Source organism: Mastigoproctus giganteus, chromosome 3, assembly GCF_048544385.1.
Source record: "Mastigoproctus giganteus isolate SK-2022 chromosome 3, ASM4854438v1, whole genome shotgun sequence".
Taxonomy (NCBI): domain Eukaryota; kingdom Metazoa; phylum Arthropoda; class Arachnida; order Uropygi; family Thelyphonidae; genus Mastigoproctus; species Mastigoproctus giganteus.
Genome location: NC_143577.1, coordinates 188099362 through 188112802, shown reverse-complemented (window position 1 = coordinate 188112802; position 13441 = coordinate 188099362). Strand labels below are relative to the sequence as shown.

Below are 13441 nucleotides of genomic sequence, written 5' to 3'. Positions count from 1 at the left end.
CTAAAAGTACAACTGGGGACTACCATTGCCAAATCAATCAAATAATTTTGAAACTTGGATAAAGCATCAACTGCCAAATATTCAGGCAGGTTCTGTTACAGTTTTCGATAATGCACCGTATCATAGCGTTGAACAAGACAAGCCTCAGAACACTTCAGAAGTAAGATATTATAGAGTTGTTGGAAAATATTCAAGGAGATATGAATATGACACATCTGATGGAATACACGAAACAAGGAATAGCTAGCATAACTCATTCAGCTAGCATAGCGCATGCACCAGGCTACAATTTTCCATTATATTGTGATCTGCTGTCAGGAACATTATGAATTATTATTATTATTATTATTATTATTATTATTATTAGCCATATGGTGCAAGGAAGCCTGAGGCTTATGCTGCAACAGCCAAAAGAGAGAGAGAGATCAAGGGTAAGAAGTAGAAGGAAATCACCAACAAGGAGAAGAACAATGATATCTAGCTCAGGACCCTGGGTGTGCCAAGTCCATACTCATCAGATGTAAGCCCCTGGGTTTAATTTGACAAAAAGGTGTAAAGCTTTGTACGCTAGTTACCTTGCGTGCATTTATTTATTTTATCCGTTTTATTCAGTACATTTTATCGCTTTCATCCCGGTTCTTTTCCTTGTATGATGGTCTATTTTCTTTTATTATAATCAGTTTTATCTCTATTAATTTATTTAAATAAACTTCTCTTATTTATCTGTTCGCCAGTCGATGCAATATTATTTCAATATGTCTACCCCTGGTGCTCGTGGACTTTTATCGATATGCAGTATTTGGAAAGCTGATCATTTTGTACTAGAAATTTTCATCTAGGAATGAGTCTACGCTCTTTTCACAAGCCGTATCTGCTGAAATGCTGGCTGATAAGTCAGGTAAGGAACTCCCTCCAAGTCAACCGTACCTCCATCTGGTGGCTTAACTTCGAAACGTTGCAAGATTGTCGTAACATACAAGAAGAGTTCAATAATTCCCATTTTCTCCCCAAGACAGGACCGTTTACCTAAAAATATACACAGAATAATATTAATGTTATATGCAGGAATTATTTTTACAGAAAGAGAAGTAAAAATCTTACTGCGTACATTCATGTGTGCGAATGTCAAGGTCATACGTTTTCTGTATATATAAACTGAACAAATATAAATTTGAATAAAAGACTCGTAGCATGAAATTTTCATTCCCCTTGAAGAAGAAATCAACTTCAACAGTATTTGTTTTATTCCTACTAAACAACAGAAGGTGTCTGATAGGTTACCTTTCATTAGACTCCAAGGGGTTATCAACTGGAAAACTGTTAGCGATGGTAGCCGCCAGAAGAAACATCAAGGAGCCAACCAGAAACGGATGTCTAGTTTCTTAGATGTACACGAAAGTGTCATCTTCAGCTGTGTGGTACCCTCGTACTATACAAAGTCTTCCACAAGAAAAAAACATGCAAGCAGAGGAAAGGTGAAAACTTCCGTGACTATAAACATCAAATGTAATTAATATCTCTCCTTAACAGCATTTGACTTGGCGCATTATGGCCTTAGCTGCCAATGCGCCATAAAAAATCAAATCAAATCAAATCAAATCAAAATCAAACCTTAACAGCATCAGAAAAAAGAGTAATCAGTTAAGGTTGTTGTAGGGTTTTAGACCTCTCAGCAGCTTAGGCGTGTTGTGCCTTATATACACTCAGTGATCTCACAATTATGACCACCTACCTGTTGAGCTACCGTTCGCACGGATTACAGCGCTATTCGGCTAGGCATTGACTTCAAGAGATGTCTAAAGACGTCCGTAGGGATCAGCATCCACGCTGCCTGCAACGCTGTCCACAGTGTCAGAATAGTTGATGATTTTGGGTGCCCATACGCCTCACTTCCGTCCAAAACATCTCTCAATCCAATTGAACACATGTGTTCAATTGGATTGAGGTCAGGAAAGTTTGGAAGCCAACCAAGATGGGTGATATGTTCATTGTGTTTCTCGAACCACTCGCACAGAGTGCGAGCACGATACAGTGCATTATTATCTTGGAAGATCCCGTTTCTTTCCTGGAAAAAATGCAACATGAGAGGGTGCACAGGGTCTTCTAAAAGTTGAAGGTCTAAAAAAACTAAACTATTATATTAGGGAGGGTCACCTGGAAAGTTACTTTCAACTACACGTGTTTATTCAGTTCTGGTTGTGGTCGGTGGTGAGGGAAGAGCAGGTTCGAGGAGAGGCAGTGTGGTTTCAGGAACGTCTGGTCTGAATGTCTCATTTGTAGGATCAGATGTGGAGAGATGATACCAGCACCTCTGAAAGACTGCAGATGCAAACCTGCTAAAAGCTAAAAACGCTTCTTTCGATTCTATCAGTTTGCTTTCCGGACTGAGTGTGTATAAATTTAGATGCAATAAGAGTTGATTACGTAGGTCCAGGCAGATGTTACACGAGTTGTTGTTGAGTTTGTTGGTGCATCACAAATTGAGGCTATAATGCATTGATTTCGGTCTTATATCTTTCTTGTTTGTTTTTCTACTGATAAGAGTTTAGACAAGGTGATATTTATTAATCAATTTTAGAAAAACAAAAACGTCATCCATATCCTGACGATCTCCTAGAAAGTTCTGTAGGGTTAATCGATTGCAATGATTGAAATGTGAGGACAGGGCTGTAGTGGAGGATATACGCTGTATACCTCTGGATTTTTTTAGGTGAATAGCGTATGCCTTCTGGTTTTATATTCTATGCGGCCGAAGCGAATTCGATTAAAAAACTCGACATGCACAGTATAATCTCTGCTTTTCGTTTCATAGAGTATGCCATCTGCTAATTTTACGACTACAGCACTACAGTGAGGAGAAAGCAGTTTTTCGTTCTCTTAGATATAGTGGGCATTCTGTGACATTATGCCTTATTGTGAGTGGGCATGAACAGTTACTGCACTCTGGGGCATCTTCGTTTCTTAAGAAGTAACTATGAGTGAGGTATGTGTGACCAATGCGCATCTCGCTAGTATAGTTTCTTTATTTCTATTTCCTCTCAGCTGGGCTGCCACTGTTTGGGTTCTCTCTTTATTTCAAAATGTTTATTTGTTTGTTTCTCCCACATACATCTCCACTGTTCTTTATAATTCTGTTGTATATAGGATTTATAGACAACATAAGAAGTCCTGAAATTAGGTGAGAGCGGATTTGAAGAACTTTTGGCATCTAAATCTACCCGTTCATTTCTTGGGATTCCAGAATGTCCAGGAATTCAACAAAAAAGTATGCGCTGGCTACGTGTATGAATTTCTATTAATTGAGCCCAAATTTTCTGTAGCAGAATTGGTATATATGACGGATTGAGTATATGAGGCTTCTTTTACATTCTCTAAGGCTAGTAGGATACCACATAACTCTGCGGTATAAGTACTGCATTCTGAAGAGTTGGCACTGATAGCATTTGGCAGAACTACAGCTGTACCAACTTCACTGCCAGTCTTGGATCCATCTGTATATAGCTCAACATAACTTATAAACTGAGTGAAGTCGGCCAAATGTAACTGTATAATGTTAATATTTGGAAGATTATTCTATCATCATTTCTGAATATATCTATCGTGGGTATTTGCCATGGCTGGGTTTCCATGCTAGTATCTTGCAGTAATGATATTCATGTTCAGGCCCAAGCTTGTGTTTAGAGCTTGCAGCCTAATGCCAGATGGTTTGCTGAGACATGGTTTAGTTTCATAGAGATTTTCCCAATTTGGTGTGAAGAGATATTACCATATGGGGTAATGTGGAAGGCTGCTAATTTTAGTTGAATAATTTAGTAGAAAAAGTTGTCGTCGAACGTGTAGCGGAGGTTCATGGGCTTCCGTATATAGACTTGAAATTGGTGATGTACGAAAGGCCCCCAGTAAAACTCGTAGGGTACTATGATGTACGGGATCCAGCCATTTCACTGCACTTTGCCTGGCTGAGGCATATGCAGGAAGCGCATAGTCCAAGCGGCATCTGATTAACGAGACCTATGAATGTTGCAACATACAACGAACTGCACCCAATGACATAGATGAGATTACTCTGAGAAGATTTAGTTTCTTAAGACAGCTGTTACGAATATATTTTATATGTTCTAGGAAGTTAATTTTTTATCAAGTATCATACCAAGAAATCGAGTACTTGGCTGAAATGTAATACAGTGAGAATATCAGAAGGTCTGTATCAGGATGTAAAGTAAGTTTATGACAGTAGTGTGCCGCAGTTCTTTTTTGGTTTATAAATTCTGTATCTATTGTTTTTGGCCCAAGACACCATTCTGTTAGCGATGCCTTGTAGTTGCCTTTCAATAAGTCGCATATTTCGAGAATGACATGAGATGGCAAGATCGTCAGCACACGGATATGCACCAACTTTGTTAGGTATGCACTTAGTTATAGTCGCGATCCTAATGGCAGAGTGTGGCGCTCAGCACTGAGCCCTGGGAAACTCCCTCTTCTTGTACATATGTTCCAGACAGTGAAGGATGGAATTCGACTAGGACGGATCTGTTAGCTAGAAAGTTCTGAATAAATTTCCGGAGATGACCCCGAAAGCCAGATTTATGTAATGAAGAATCCCATATTGCCAAGTTGTATCAAAAGCGTATTCGATGTCAACGCATATCATGACAAAGGGTTCATTTCTTAGAAATGCGAACTGAATATTTGCTTCAGCTTTGTTAATGAGATCAAGCATCGATTTACTTCTCCGAAAATCATACTGACTTTGACTCAGAAAGTTTGAGTCTCCAGGAACCATGTCAGCAGGGGTTCTGTACTTATCCACAAAGTACTATGGCGGAGATATGGGAAACCACCGGTGGCGCCTTCGACAAAACACTATACAACTATGCCCTGCGGACAGGAAGAGAAAGAGTGAGCGGTAGGATGAAGACAATAATATTTCTGTCTGACCAGTAATCTTGTATGTATTTATAGAGATTATAGAGTATTCAAAATTTGCAGAGTCCATGCAGAAGGCTCGGCCACCAGAGAATGTCGAAGATCCCGGCAAAATTGATGGAGATAACCAGGAAGTATTTATGATAACTAGGGAGTATTATGGGCTGTGGTTGTAGCGGCAATTATGATCTGTCGGGTGGCATCCACCGTACAGCGACCTTGCCGGAAGCGAAATTGTTTATCTGAACACATAACTCTACTGTATTCCCCTCAACGGAAATTACTAATATGAGTATGCATAAGGTCAGTTTGCAATTTAAAAGAAAAAATCTAAACAGCCTCTCTGTATAAAATTTTCTGAGAAATCACAGTCTTATATGAAAAGAATTTAAAAAAAAATCTTACGTAAATCGACGAATTAGAATGAAAATCGGTTCAATTTAGTAAGAATTAATGAAGCCACTAAACTGCAAAGAAGCTTGACAATGGAACTTTACACATGCGCGAAACCTGTATGAATGTTATTCAATGAAAATAAAAGGTAGCTTTGATAAAAGGTATCTCTTACCCATGGAAAATGGAATTAGATATGGTGGTTTTAATACTGAATTTCCATCGTTGGTGAGAAATCTTTCTGGTATAAATTCATCCGGATTTTCCCAGAAAATTGGATCCCGATGAACTGCCCACAAGTTGGTAACTAGAATTGTTCCTTTGGGGATTTCGTAACCTCCTATGGTAATATCTTCAGTCGTACTAAACATGAAAATAAATGCATTTGCTCTATTCAATAAGCGTGAATTTACCTTAGCCACTTTTGTTTTGTTTTTTTCAAAAATACAACAGAAAGTACATAGTAAATACGCCCTCTACTGTAATTCGATTAAAGCGTGTCGCGAAAAACAGAAATAAATAGTAACAGACAGCTTTAATAATAATTTTGCAGTTATAATTTGCATAATTATTACAGTTTATAAAAATAATTTTATTATTTTTATAAACGGTGATATCATCCATTAATTTTACAACAATATAACTTGTTAAAAATATCTATCCTTCTCAACGAGTTTTTTATTATTTTTTTTCCAATTTGGTACATTATATTATTTTATTAGTACATAAAACTAATTGCTTTTACCACGAGCAATAAAAACTAGTGGAAAAGTAAAACAACCACTTCATGATTTCTGAAATAGACTGTTAAAACTCCAACTAATGAATAAATATAAAAGCTATTCACGTGCTCCATTAAAAATAAGGATTCCACATTCGGATTCGGACTGATAATTTTAATTGTGACACAAAATAAATTAGTCTGATTTTGAAATCCAAATTTCGAAACATTTTGTTTATAATAAAAGACTATCTCATCATATTTGTTTAACGGTTTAGCATGATCAAAGATCATTTGGGAATTCTTAAGTTTGAGCCAAAATCGTTAGGGAGATAATCCCTTTAATCAGTGACAAATTTTTATTGAATAGCTTTATTCTTGACTTTTTTTTTTTTTTTTTTTTTTGGATAGCAACATTTTTATTTCAATAAAATAAATCTTCGCTTGTTTATATTGTTCCGTATATCCATACCAAATACCTGTTTAAGTATTTCTTGCAATAAATATTTGATCACCTTCAATTCTTGATATGGCTTTAACCTATAAATTTAGAGCACAATTTAGTGAAAAATAAATTGCGATTTTTGTAGTTAAGAAAAAACGTTTCTGATTACAAAAAATAAAGAAACACAATCTACTAATTAATGCTTAAAATTAATGTTCTCAAACAGTGCATGATCAGTCTTTCCTAAGTATCTGTGATATGGTACTAATTCAACTAATTCATAAGAACTATTCCTCGTTTTATTCGGCATATGGATACTGGACAAAAATTAGTCACCTGATATTTTTTAATTAATAACGTTTAACCCCACTCCTTTAGCACGAATCACTTCATGAATTGTTGTTGGTACAAGGATTCAATTCGAGCCCTTAAATAGCTTATATCAATATTAAACCATTCTAAAATCAACTGAGTGTGTACTTCATTCAGGTTTCGTGGATGCTGTTGTTCTAACTTTCCGTTAAAAATAGTTCCCTAATGTATTTAAATCTAGTGATTTGACTAGCCAATTTAAATGTCTTACCATTTCCTTGTGCTTCTTTTACCACTTTAAAACAGTTTGGTTTGGTTTGGTGTTTATTGGCTCATCAGCAGTATAATGCGCCAACAACGGTAAATTAATAAAAAGTAGAAATAAAATTGGTAAAAGACTTCCCTCTGGCTCTGCCAGGGGCCAGCCACGTCAGACGTTCTTATCGGCTCCGGGTGTGGCTCCTCGTGCCTTGGTGATTGCACCTCTCAGTAACTAAGAGGCCAGGTGAACAACACAAACAACACACCAACACATAACTGACGGTACCCAACATAAACGACGTTCATTTGACTTTGCAGAGTCTTCCATCTTCACAGTGCCACTGAGCGCAGCTTTGTGGGTAACCACTAGCACCGCCTAACACACACACACTAAAGATTACAGTGACCCATTAAAATTGATTACTGTGTCAAGAAAAGGTTTGTAAACCTTATATAAAATAGAAAATGATCTTAAATGTATAAATGATATATAAATACAATTAAAAGTATACATAATAAAGGAGTATATTTTAAGTAAAAGAAAATTAATTAATTAATTTTAAACAGGAAATAACAGCCGGCATGTGGTCTTTGTCGGATAATAACTGGCTAATTATACGTGTAAGGCTGAGTTAGATCGTTAGAAGCGATATCTTTTATCGCTTCTAACGATATCCACATTCATGTCTAACTGGATATCCACATTCATGTCTAAAATGTGGACATCCAGTTAAAATATGTTTAATTGTTAAAAATGTCACAATTCTCGCACATAGGAGGCTCATCTGCCCTGAACAAAAGAAGTGTGAAAGATGACTATGTTTTATTTGGAGGCAAGCAAGAACAACTTCCTCTCTACTTCTCCTGCGCAGAGTAGACTGCCGTGTTTGGATTACATGCTTAATCTGATAGAACTTGTTTGTGGCCTGATTGTTGGAATTGGGAATGTAGTGTATTTCGCATCACTTTTCAGCATTCTGTATATGGGACAATCAGGCTGTGATTTTTCTAGGATTGTACTGATCTGGCTGTAGCATCTGAAGTAATTATCAGGGGTAATGATCCCGAGCAACATTTGGGATCATTACCCTGATTCAAATGTGGTTCGGGATCCAGCAGAAACAGATATCAAATTTAGATTCAGAAAGAGAAAGCAATGTCTGCTGAACCGTGGACAGGGCTGTATGAGAATCGTATCTCCTCATTAACAGGACTTGTAATGCACTTAAAGAATCTGTGTGTACCATACGCCTTTGATAATTATTAGTTTTTATGTGTTCCAAAGCTATCTCTATAGCATACAACTCTGCTGTGTACATAGTTCAGCCATAGGGATTCTTTTCAGATACTGTGGAACGTGGGAAGACTGCAGCTGATCCCAGAAATGACTCTGACTTCAAACCATCCTTAATGACAGGCAGGAAATCAGAGTAGGAAGATCGATGGGTAGCATAGAGTTGTAGGTAAGCAGAAGGTGGCTAGGCTAACTTTCTCCCTTTAATAAGGGAAATGTTGCAAGATGGAAAGTGGGCATGCTAACGTAGAAGGAACTGCCTTGGTGACTGGACAACATTGTCTACTGTGATGTTAAGTTCTCTGAGCTAGTCCTGGACACAAATACCAAAGGTACAGCTAACAGTCTAACGGCTGTTATAGAGATTTTTCCATCGTGGCCTCAAAAACGGTGTCCACATAGGGTTGTCTGGCAGGGAATCAGTTTAAAAGTATATTTTAGCGACAGACGCTTTCGTCGAAGCGATAGAGGCTTTTGACACCACCTGGCGGCATGGCATATTTAATGATCTTTACTCTCTTAGTTTAGGGGGCAACCTTCCTATATTTGAAAATTTTCTACATACTAGATCATTTCCTAGTGTCAAGATCTCTCAGTTACGCAGGCGGGTCTTAGGTGTCATTAAAGACCACGAACTCTGCGTAATTTGGGCTCGTCCAGAAGAACTCCAATCCTATACTATGACGTACTATTCCTACCCATCGTAACTTATGCCGCCGGGTGTGTTTCCACGGTGCAATTAATTTAAAAATGAGAAACAAACTCAACTCCATTCAAAGGGAATTGATCCTGGCCAACATACAGAATCTGCAGGACTGTCTCCACAGTAGCTATTTAGGTAATTGTGGGAACTCTCCCGCTTGACCTGTTTACAGTTTTCTGGGGGCTCTGTTTCAGAATCAAAAAGAAAATACCAACCCGTATTCTGGATATTGATTTAATCTCACTGCAGTTGTCAAGCGTGAAAAAACACGATACTACAACGAACTGGTCAACATCAGGCAAACCAGGTAGGATGCATTCGCCACACAGCACAGTAACCAAAAGATTCCTCCTCGAGGTAACGTTTGCAATGATCAAAACCGCAAGATTCTGGTTCTCTCTAAGCCTTGAGAAGTCCTTCTTGGTGACCGGCTAGGGCTCCCTGAATGAAAAGCTATACAACTGGGGTTTCTGACTTATACTTTTGTGGAGACTAGGAAAATTGGTACCATCTTCTTTATGATTGCGACTTCTATGAGGATCTCAGATATCAATTTCGGAGAGGAATTCCTAACTTCTCCCCAAACCAGGTGGATCACCTAATCCAGGCTCTGGACAATCTTTCTTTCCTGCAGGTCTTTGCCTCTGGAATTTTTTCCTGGTGGAAGTATGCCTTAACCTTGTATGCCAATGCAAACGAAAACCAAACAAGCGATTCGACAGCCTAGATTTCACTGATAAAAAGAAAGGCTAAATTCCTTATATTGTTATTTTATTTTATTTTATTATTATTATTTTATTTTTGTTATTATTATTATTTTATTTTTGTTATTATTATTATTTTATTTATTTTATTTTTTTGTTAAATTTGCCATACATCTTTTGGACCCCCGGGTACAGGTATGGCGTTTTTGAATTTTTTTATTCTTATTATTTTTTTTAATAATATGATTTTATTTATTTTATTTTTTATTTTTTTTTTACCTGCGAACTGGTCAACATCAGACAAACCAGGCAGGATGCATTCGCCACACAGCACAGTAACCAAAAGATTCCTCCTCGAGGTAACGTTTGCAATGACCAAAACCGCAAGATTCTGGTTCTCACTAAGCCTTGAGACATCCTTCTTAGTGACCGGCTAGGGCTCCCTGAAAAGGCCCCTACCTTTTTTTTTTTCCTGCACCACTAGATTTTTTTTTTTCCTTCTCTTTTCTCTTCCCTCTGGAACAGGCACTGACCTGGCCACCTGCTAGCAACATCTGGTGAGCTACAGTCCCTTTTGAGACGGTACGTGTGTTTTTAGTGAGACCGGCCCACCTTCCCGTGGTGTGGACGAGTACCCAAAATCACCTCTTCAGGTGACTGATGCTTCTGGGTAGCCAAGAAGCTAGAACATGCACACCACTCTCACAAACCTACACCAGACACATTTCTCATTTCTGGAAATTTTACAGGTGATTCTGTTCTTCAAAGCGATACGAAGTGGACTTCAACAAACGTTCTGGGTGCCGCCTTTACATATATACACATGTCCATATCCATCACTTCCTGTGGCTTCAGTTCGGTGCAGATTTCTTCTTCAGTAATCTCAAAGAGGTCTTACTCTGAGATGAATTTAGTGTTTTGCGTGATGTCACGGTAATTGGTATTCCTCCAAATAATATTTCTCGGAGTAGCTGCACAGATCATCTGATGTTTTTTGTTTCAATTAAGATAACCCCAGAACGAGGCCTCTTAGCTGATTTCACGAAACCTGCTAACTCCTCTAAACCCTCTGTATAAAGAATGGAGACATTTTCCCTATAGGTTTCTCGGCTTGGGTTTGAATAACTGAGAACTTTGGAACAGGACCTGACAATGCCTCTGTTCGGGATCTCTTTGCTGCATTGATATCAATTGTTTCTTTAGTTTTGTTTTTCGGTAGGGACCGAATTTGGTGTTCCAGAAGAAATAATTTTATCAGGATTCATGGAGATTTTGTAATGGGTCAGTTCCCGGGCTCCCCACTGACTACGGACCCCGTGGGAGCCTCACTACCCGGCAAGCAATAAATGCGCTCGCCAGTGGGACTCCAGAATTACCCAGACACTATACCCGCACCTCCGCCAGCTTGAATCCTGTCCCTCGGACCATGAGGATAGGAGCATGGCATTGATACGGTTGACCCTTGCAGTCAAACCTACTGGCCGATTAATCCTAGCCAGGCCATCCAGGACCACAGGCCATGTTGAAACAGGAACCAAAGTGGTGTACTGAAGCTGGGTCCCCTCACCTACCAGGATCCCCTTTTCCGAATTTCCACGGATTTGCAAACGCACCAAATTCCTATGATGTTAGGCTGGAACCTAGTCTGTGGGCGTTGGATCCCATTGTTGCTAATGCGGAGGACCAGCAGCGTCACTGGGAGGTCCCATCATCACGTACAGGTGCGCACGTCGAGGGGTCAGTACTATAGGCAGACAAGCGTAGAATTTACAGAAGAAACACGCTTTCAATTTGATATATGCTGTATTCCCTAAATAGTTCAAGTTACCAGTTCTTTGCCCAGTGCCTGTAAAATTACTGTATAATAAACACAGTACTTTAAAAAAATTGTGCGGAGTACTTTTGGAATGACCTCATTTAATTTCGAATATTAATAATTCAGTATATTCTTTTACATCTGACGGAAACAGATTAACGGCACAAAGCGAACAACTTACGATCTGAGTAAAGGCAGTGCAGCAACTGTCCTCCATCTGGACATTTCCAATAGAGTTGAAAACGTATACGGAAGTTGTGAACGATCTTTCCACGAGGGCACCTTTTCCTTTCCGATTACAGAATCAATTTCATCCTGCACACGATGCTGGACCTCCGGATATGCAGCCATTATAAAAAGACTCCACAAAACACTAGTAGAAACAGTTTCACTTCCTGCAGCAAACAACATCATCGCATTGCCTTCAAGCATCACTTCTGAAATTTAAATATTACATCTGAGTTAACAAAAAAATTGATTAAGTAAACTTAAAGTGTAAAGTGTGTTAGTTGTCTGACGGCACCAGGGGTTTCCCCCATCTCCGGGTTATATTCTTTGTAAGTGACACAAGACTTTGTGGAGGCCAGAGATTTAAAAAGTGTGTGGGGAGTGGTCTGTTGTGTAGCGTTATGTTCTGTTCTTTCTCTGACCATTTAGCCATTGGGCCCCGCCGTTGCCCACACTTTGCCACGAGGGGACAGGTCAGACATCCAGTTGATCATTTAAGTACTCTGGCAGGCTCCACCACCTAATTTCCAAGGATTTTAGTGGCAAGGCCTAAAAAAAAAAAATAGAAAAGGGGATGAACACTAGAATTTGGCCGAAAGAGATTTACAAGAAAGCAATAGAATTTAGACGTTTATTAGAATTTGGCGGCATTGTTAGGGGTGTACTCAGTCGGTTTAGTGAGAGGGGGAAATCTCTCCCCTCTCACTGAGGACTGGGGGAAAACAGGTAAAAGAATGGGAACGACAGAGTAGACATCCCCAAAGAGGTCAGTGGAGACGAGCCCCGCTAGGCGAAGTATGGGGGGAGGCAGGGATGGGAAGAAACAGAGACCTGGCTCCTCCCTCCCCTGGGATGGGGTTTAAAAGGGCACCGGGTTAGAGTACCCAGTTCAAATCGCCAAATGCGTGTCGGCAACAAAGCCGACACGCATTTGGATGGAGCAGGACGGAGCAGGCATCGTTTGGATGGAGCAGGCACCGTTTCCGAGAGCACATCACAATCCTAAATGCTTCCGCTGCTGCAAGTTTGGACACATCACATATACTTGCAAGCAGACGGAGTCAACTTGTGGCCACCGCGCCCAGCGGGGACACGATTGCAATTGTGTCCAAATAAATCCCAAAATCCCATCTGTGCCTACTTTAAGGCAGTCAAAATGGCTCCTAACTACTCCATTAGGGACAACAAATGTCCAATATATTTGAAAGCAAGACGGAACCAGCAGAAAAAAAAAAAAGATTATGGCAGCATTGCCTAAACCATGCAATCCTATAGTACCAAAGTTTATTCAAATAAATGCACAAAAAACCAAACTATTATATTTAGGCCACCCGAATAATTAAATTCATCTGCCGTGCGGTGTCCTATGTCTGTTAATTGCGTGTGTTCTATGGTCGATTTGTCTGTTTGCTGGACGAAAAACCCCAGTTTCTGGGGAGGGGGGTTCTTGCTATCTACGCCTGAGACCGACTAACTCAGTCGCCCAGTGAAAAAAGCCCAATAAAGTTCCTCGCGTCATCGACGGGATTCGAACACGGGCCTTTTCCACCCAGGGTGGGGAGGATGGTGACGATACCATTGTGCTACCCGCGCAGATGCTGCATGTTCTCATGATGACAAGAGCCTACTGCACAGTCA

General features: G+C 39.5%; 1 protein-coding gene across 1 annotated transcript; it reads right to left on the bottom strand.

Moving 5' to 3' along the window:
• Positions 1-839: 839 nt before the first annotated feature.
• LOC150088476 (cytochrome P450 2J1-like) lies at positions 840-11913 on the bottom strand. Its single transcript, XM_090370788.1, has 3 exons — positions 11757-11913; positions 5495-5682; positions 840-1026 (listed from the first exon to the last, which is right to left on the bottom strand). The coding sequence occupies exons 1-3, from the start codon at positions 11798-11800 to the stop codon at positions 848-850; spliced, it is 411 nt and encodes a 136-aa protein (XP_090226914.1). The 5' UTR covers positions 11801-11913; the 3' UTR covers positions 840-847.
• Between the last annotated feature and the right edge of the window lie 1528 nt (positions 11914-13441).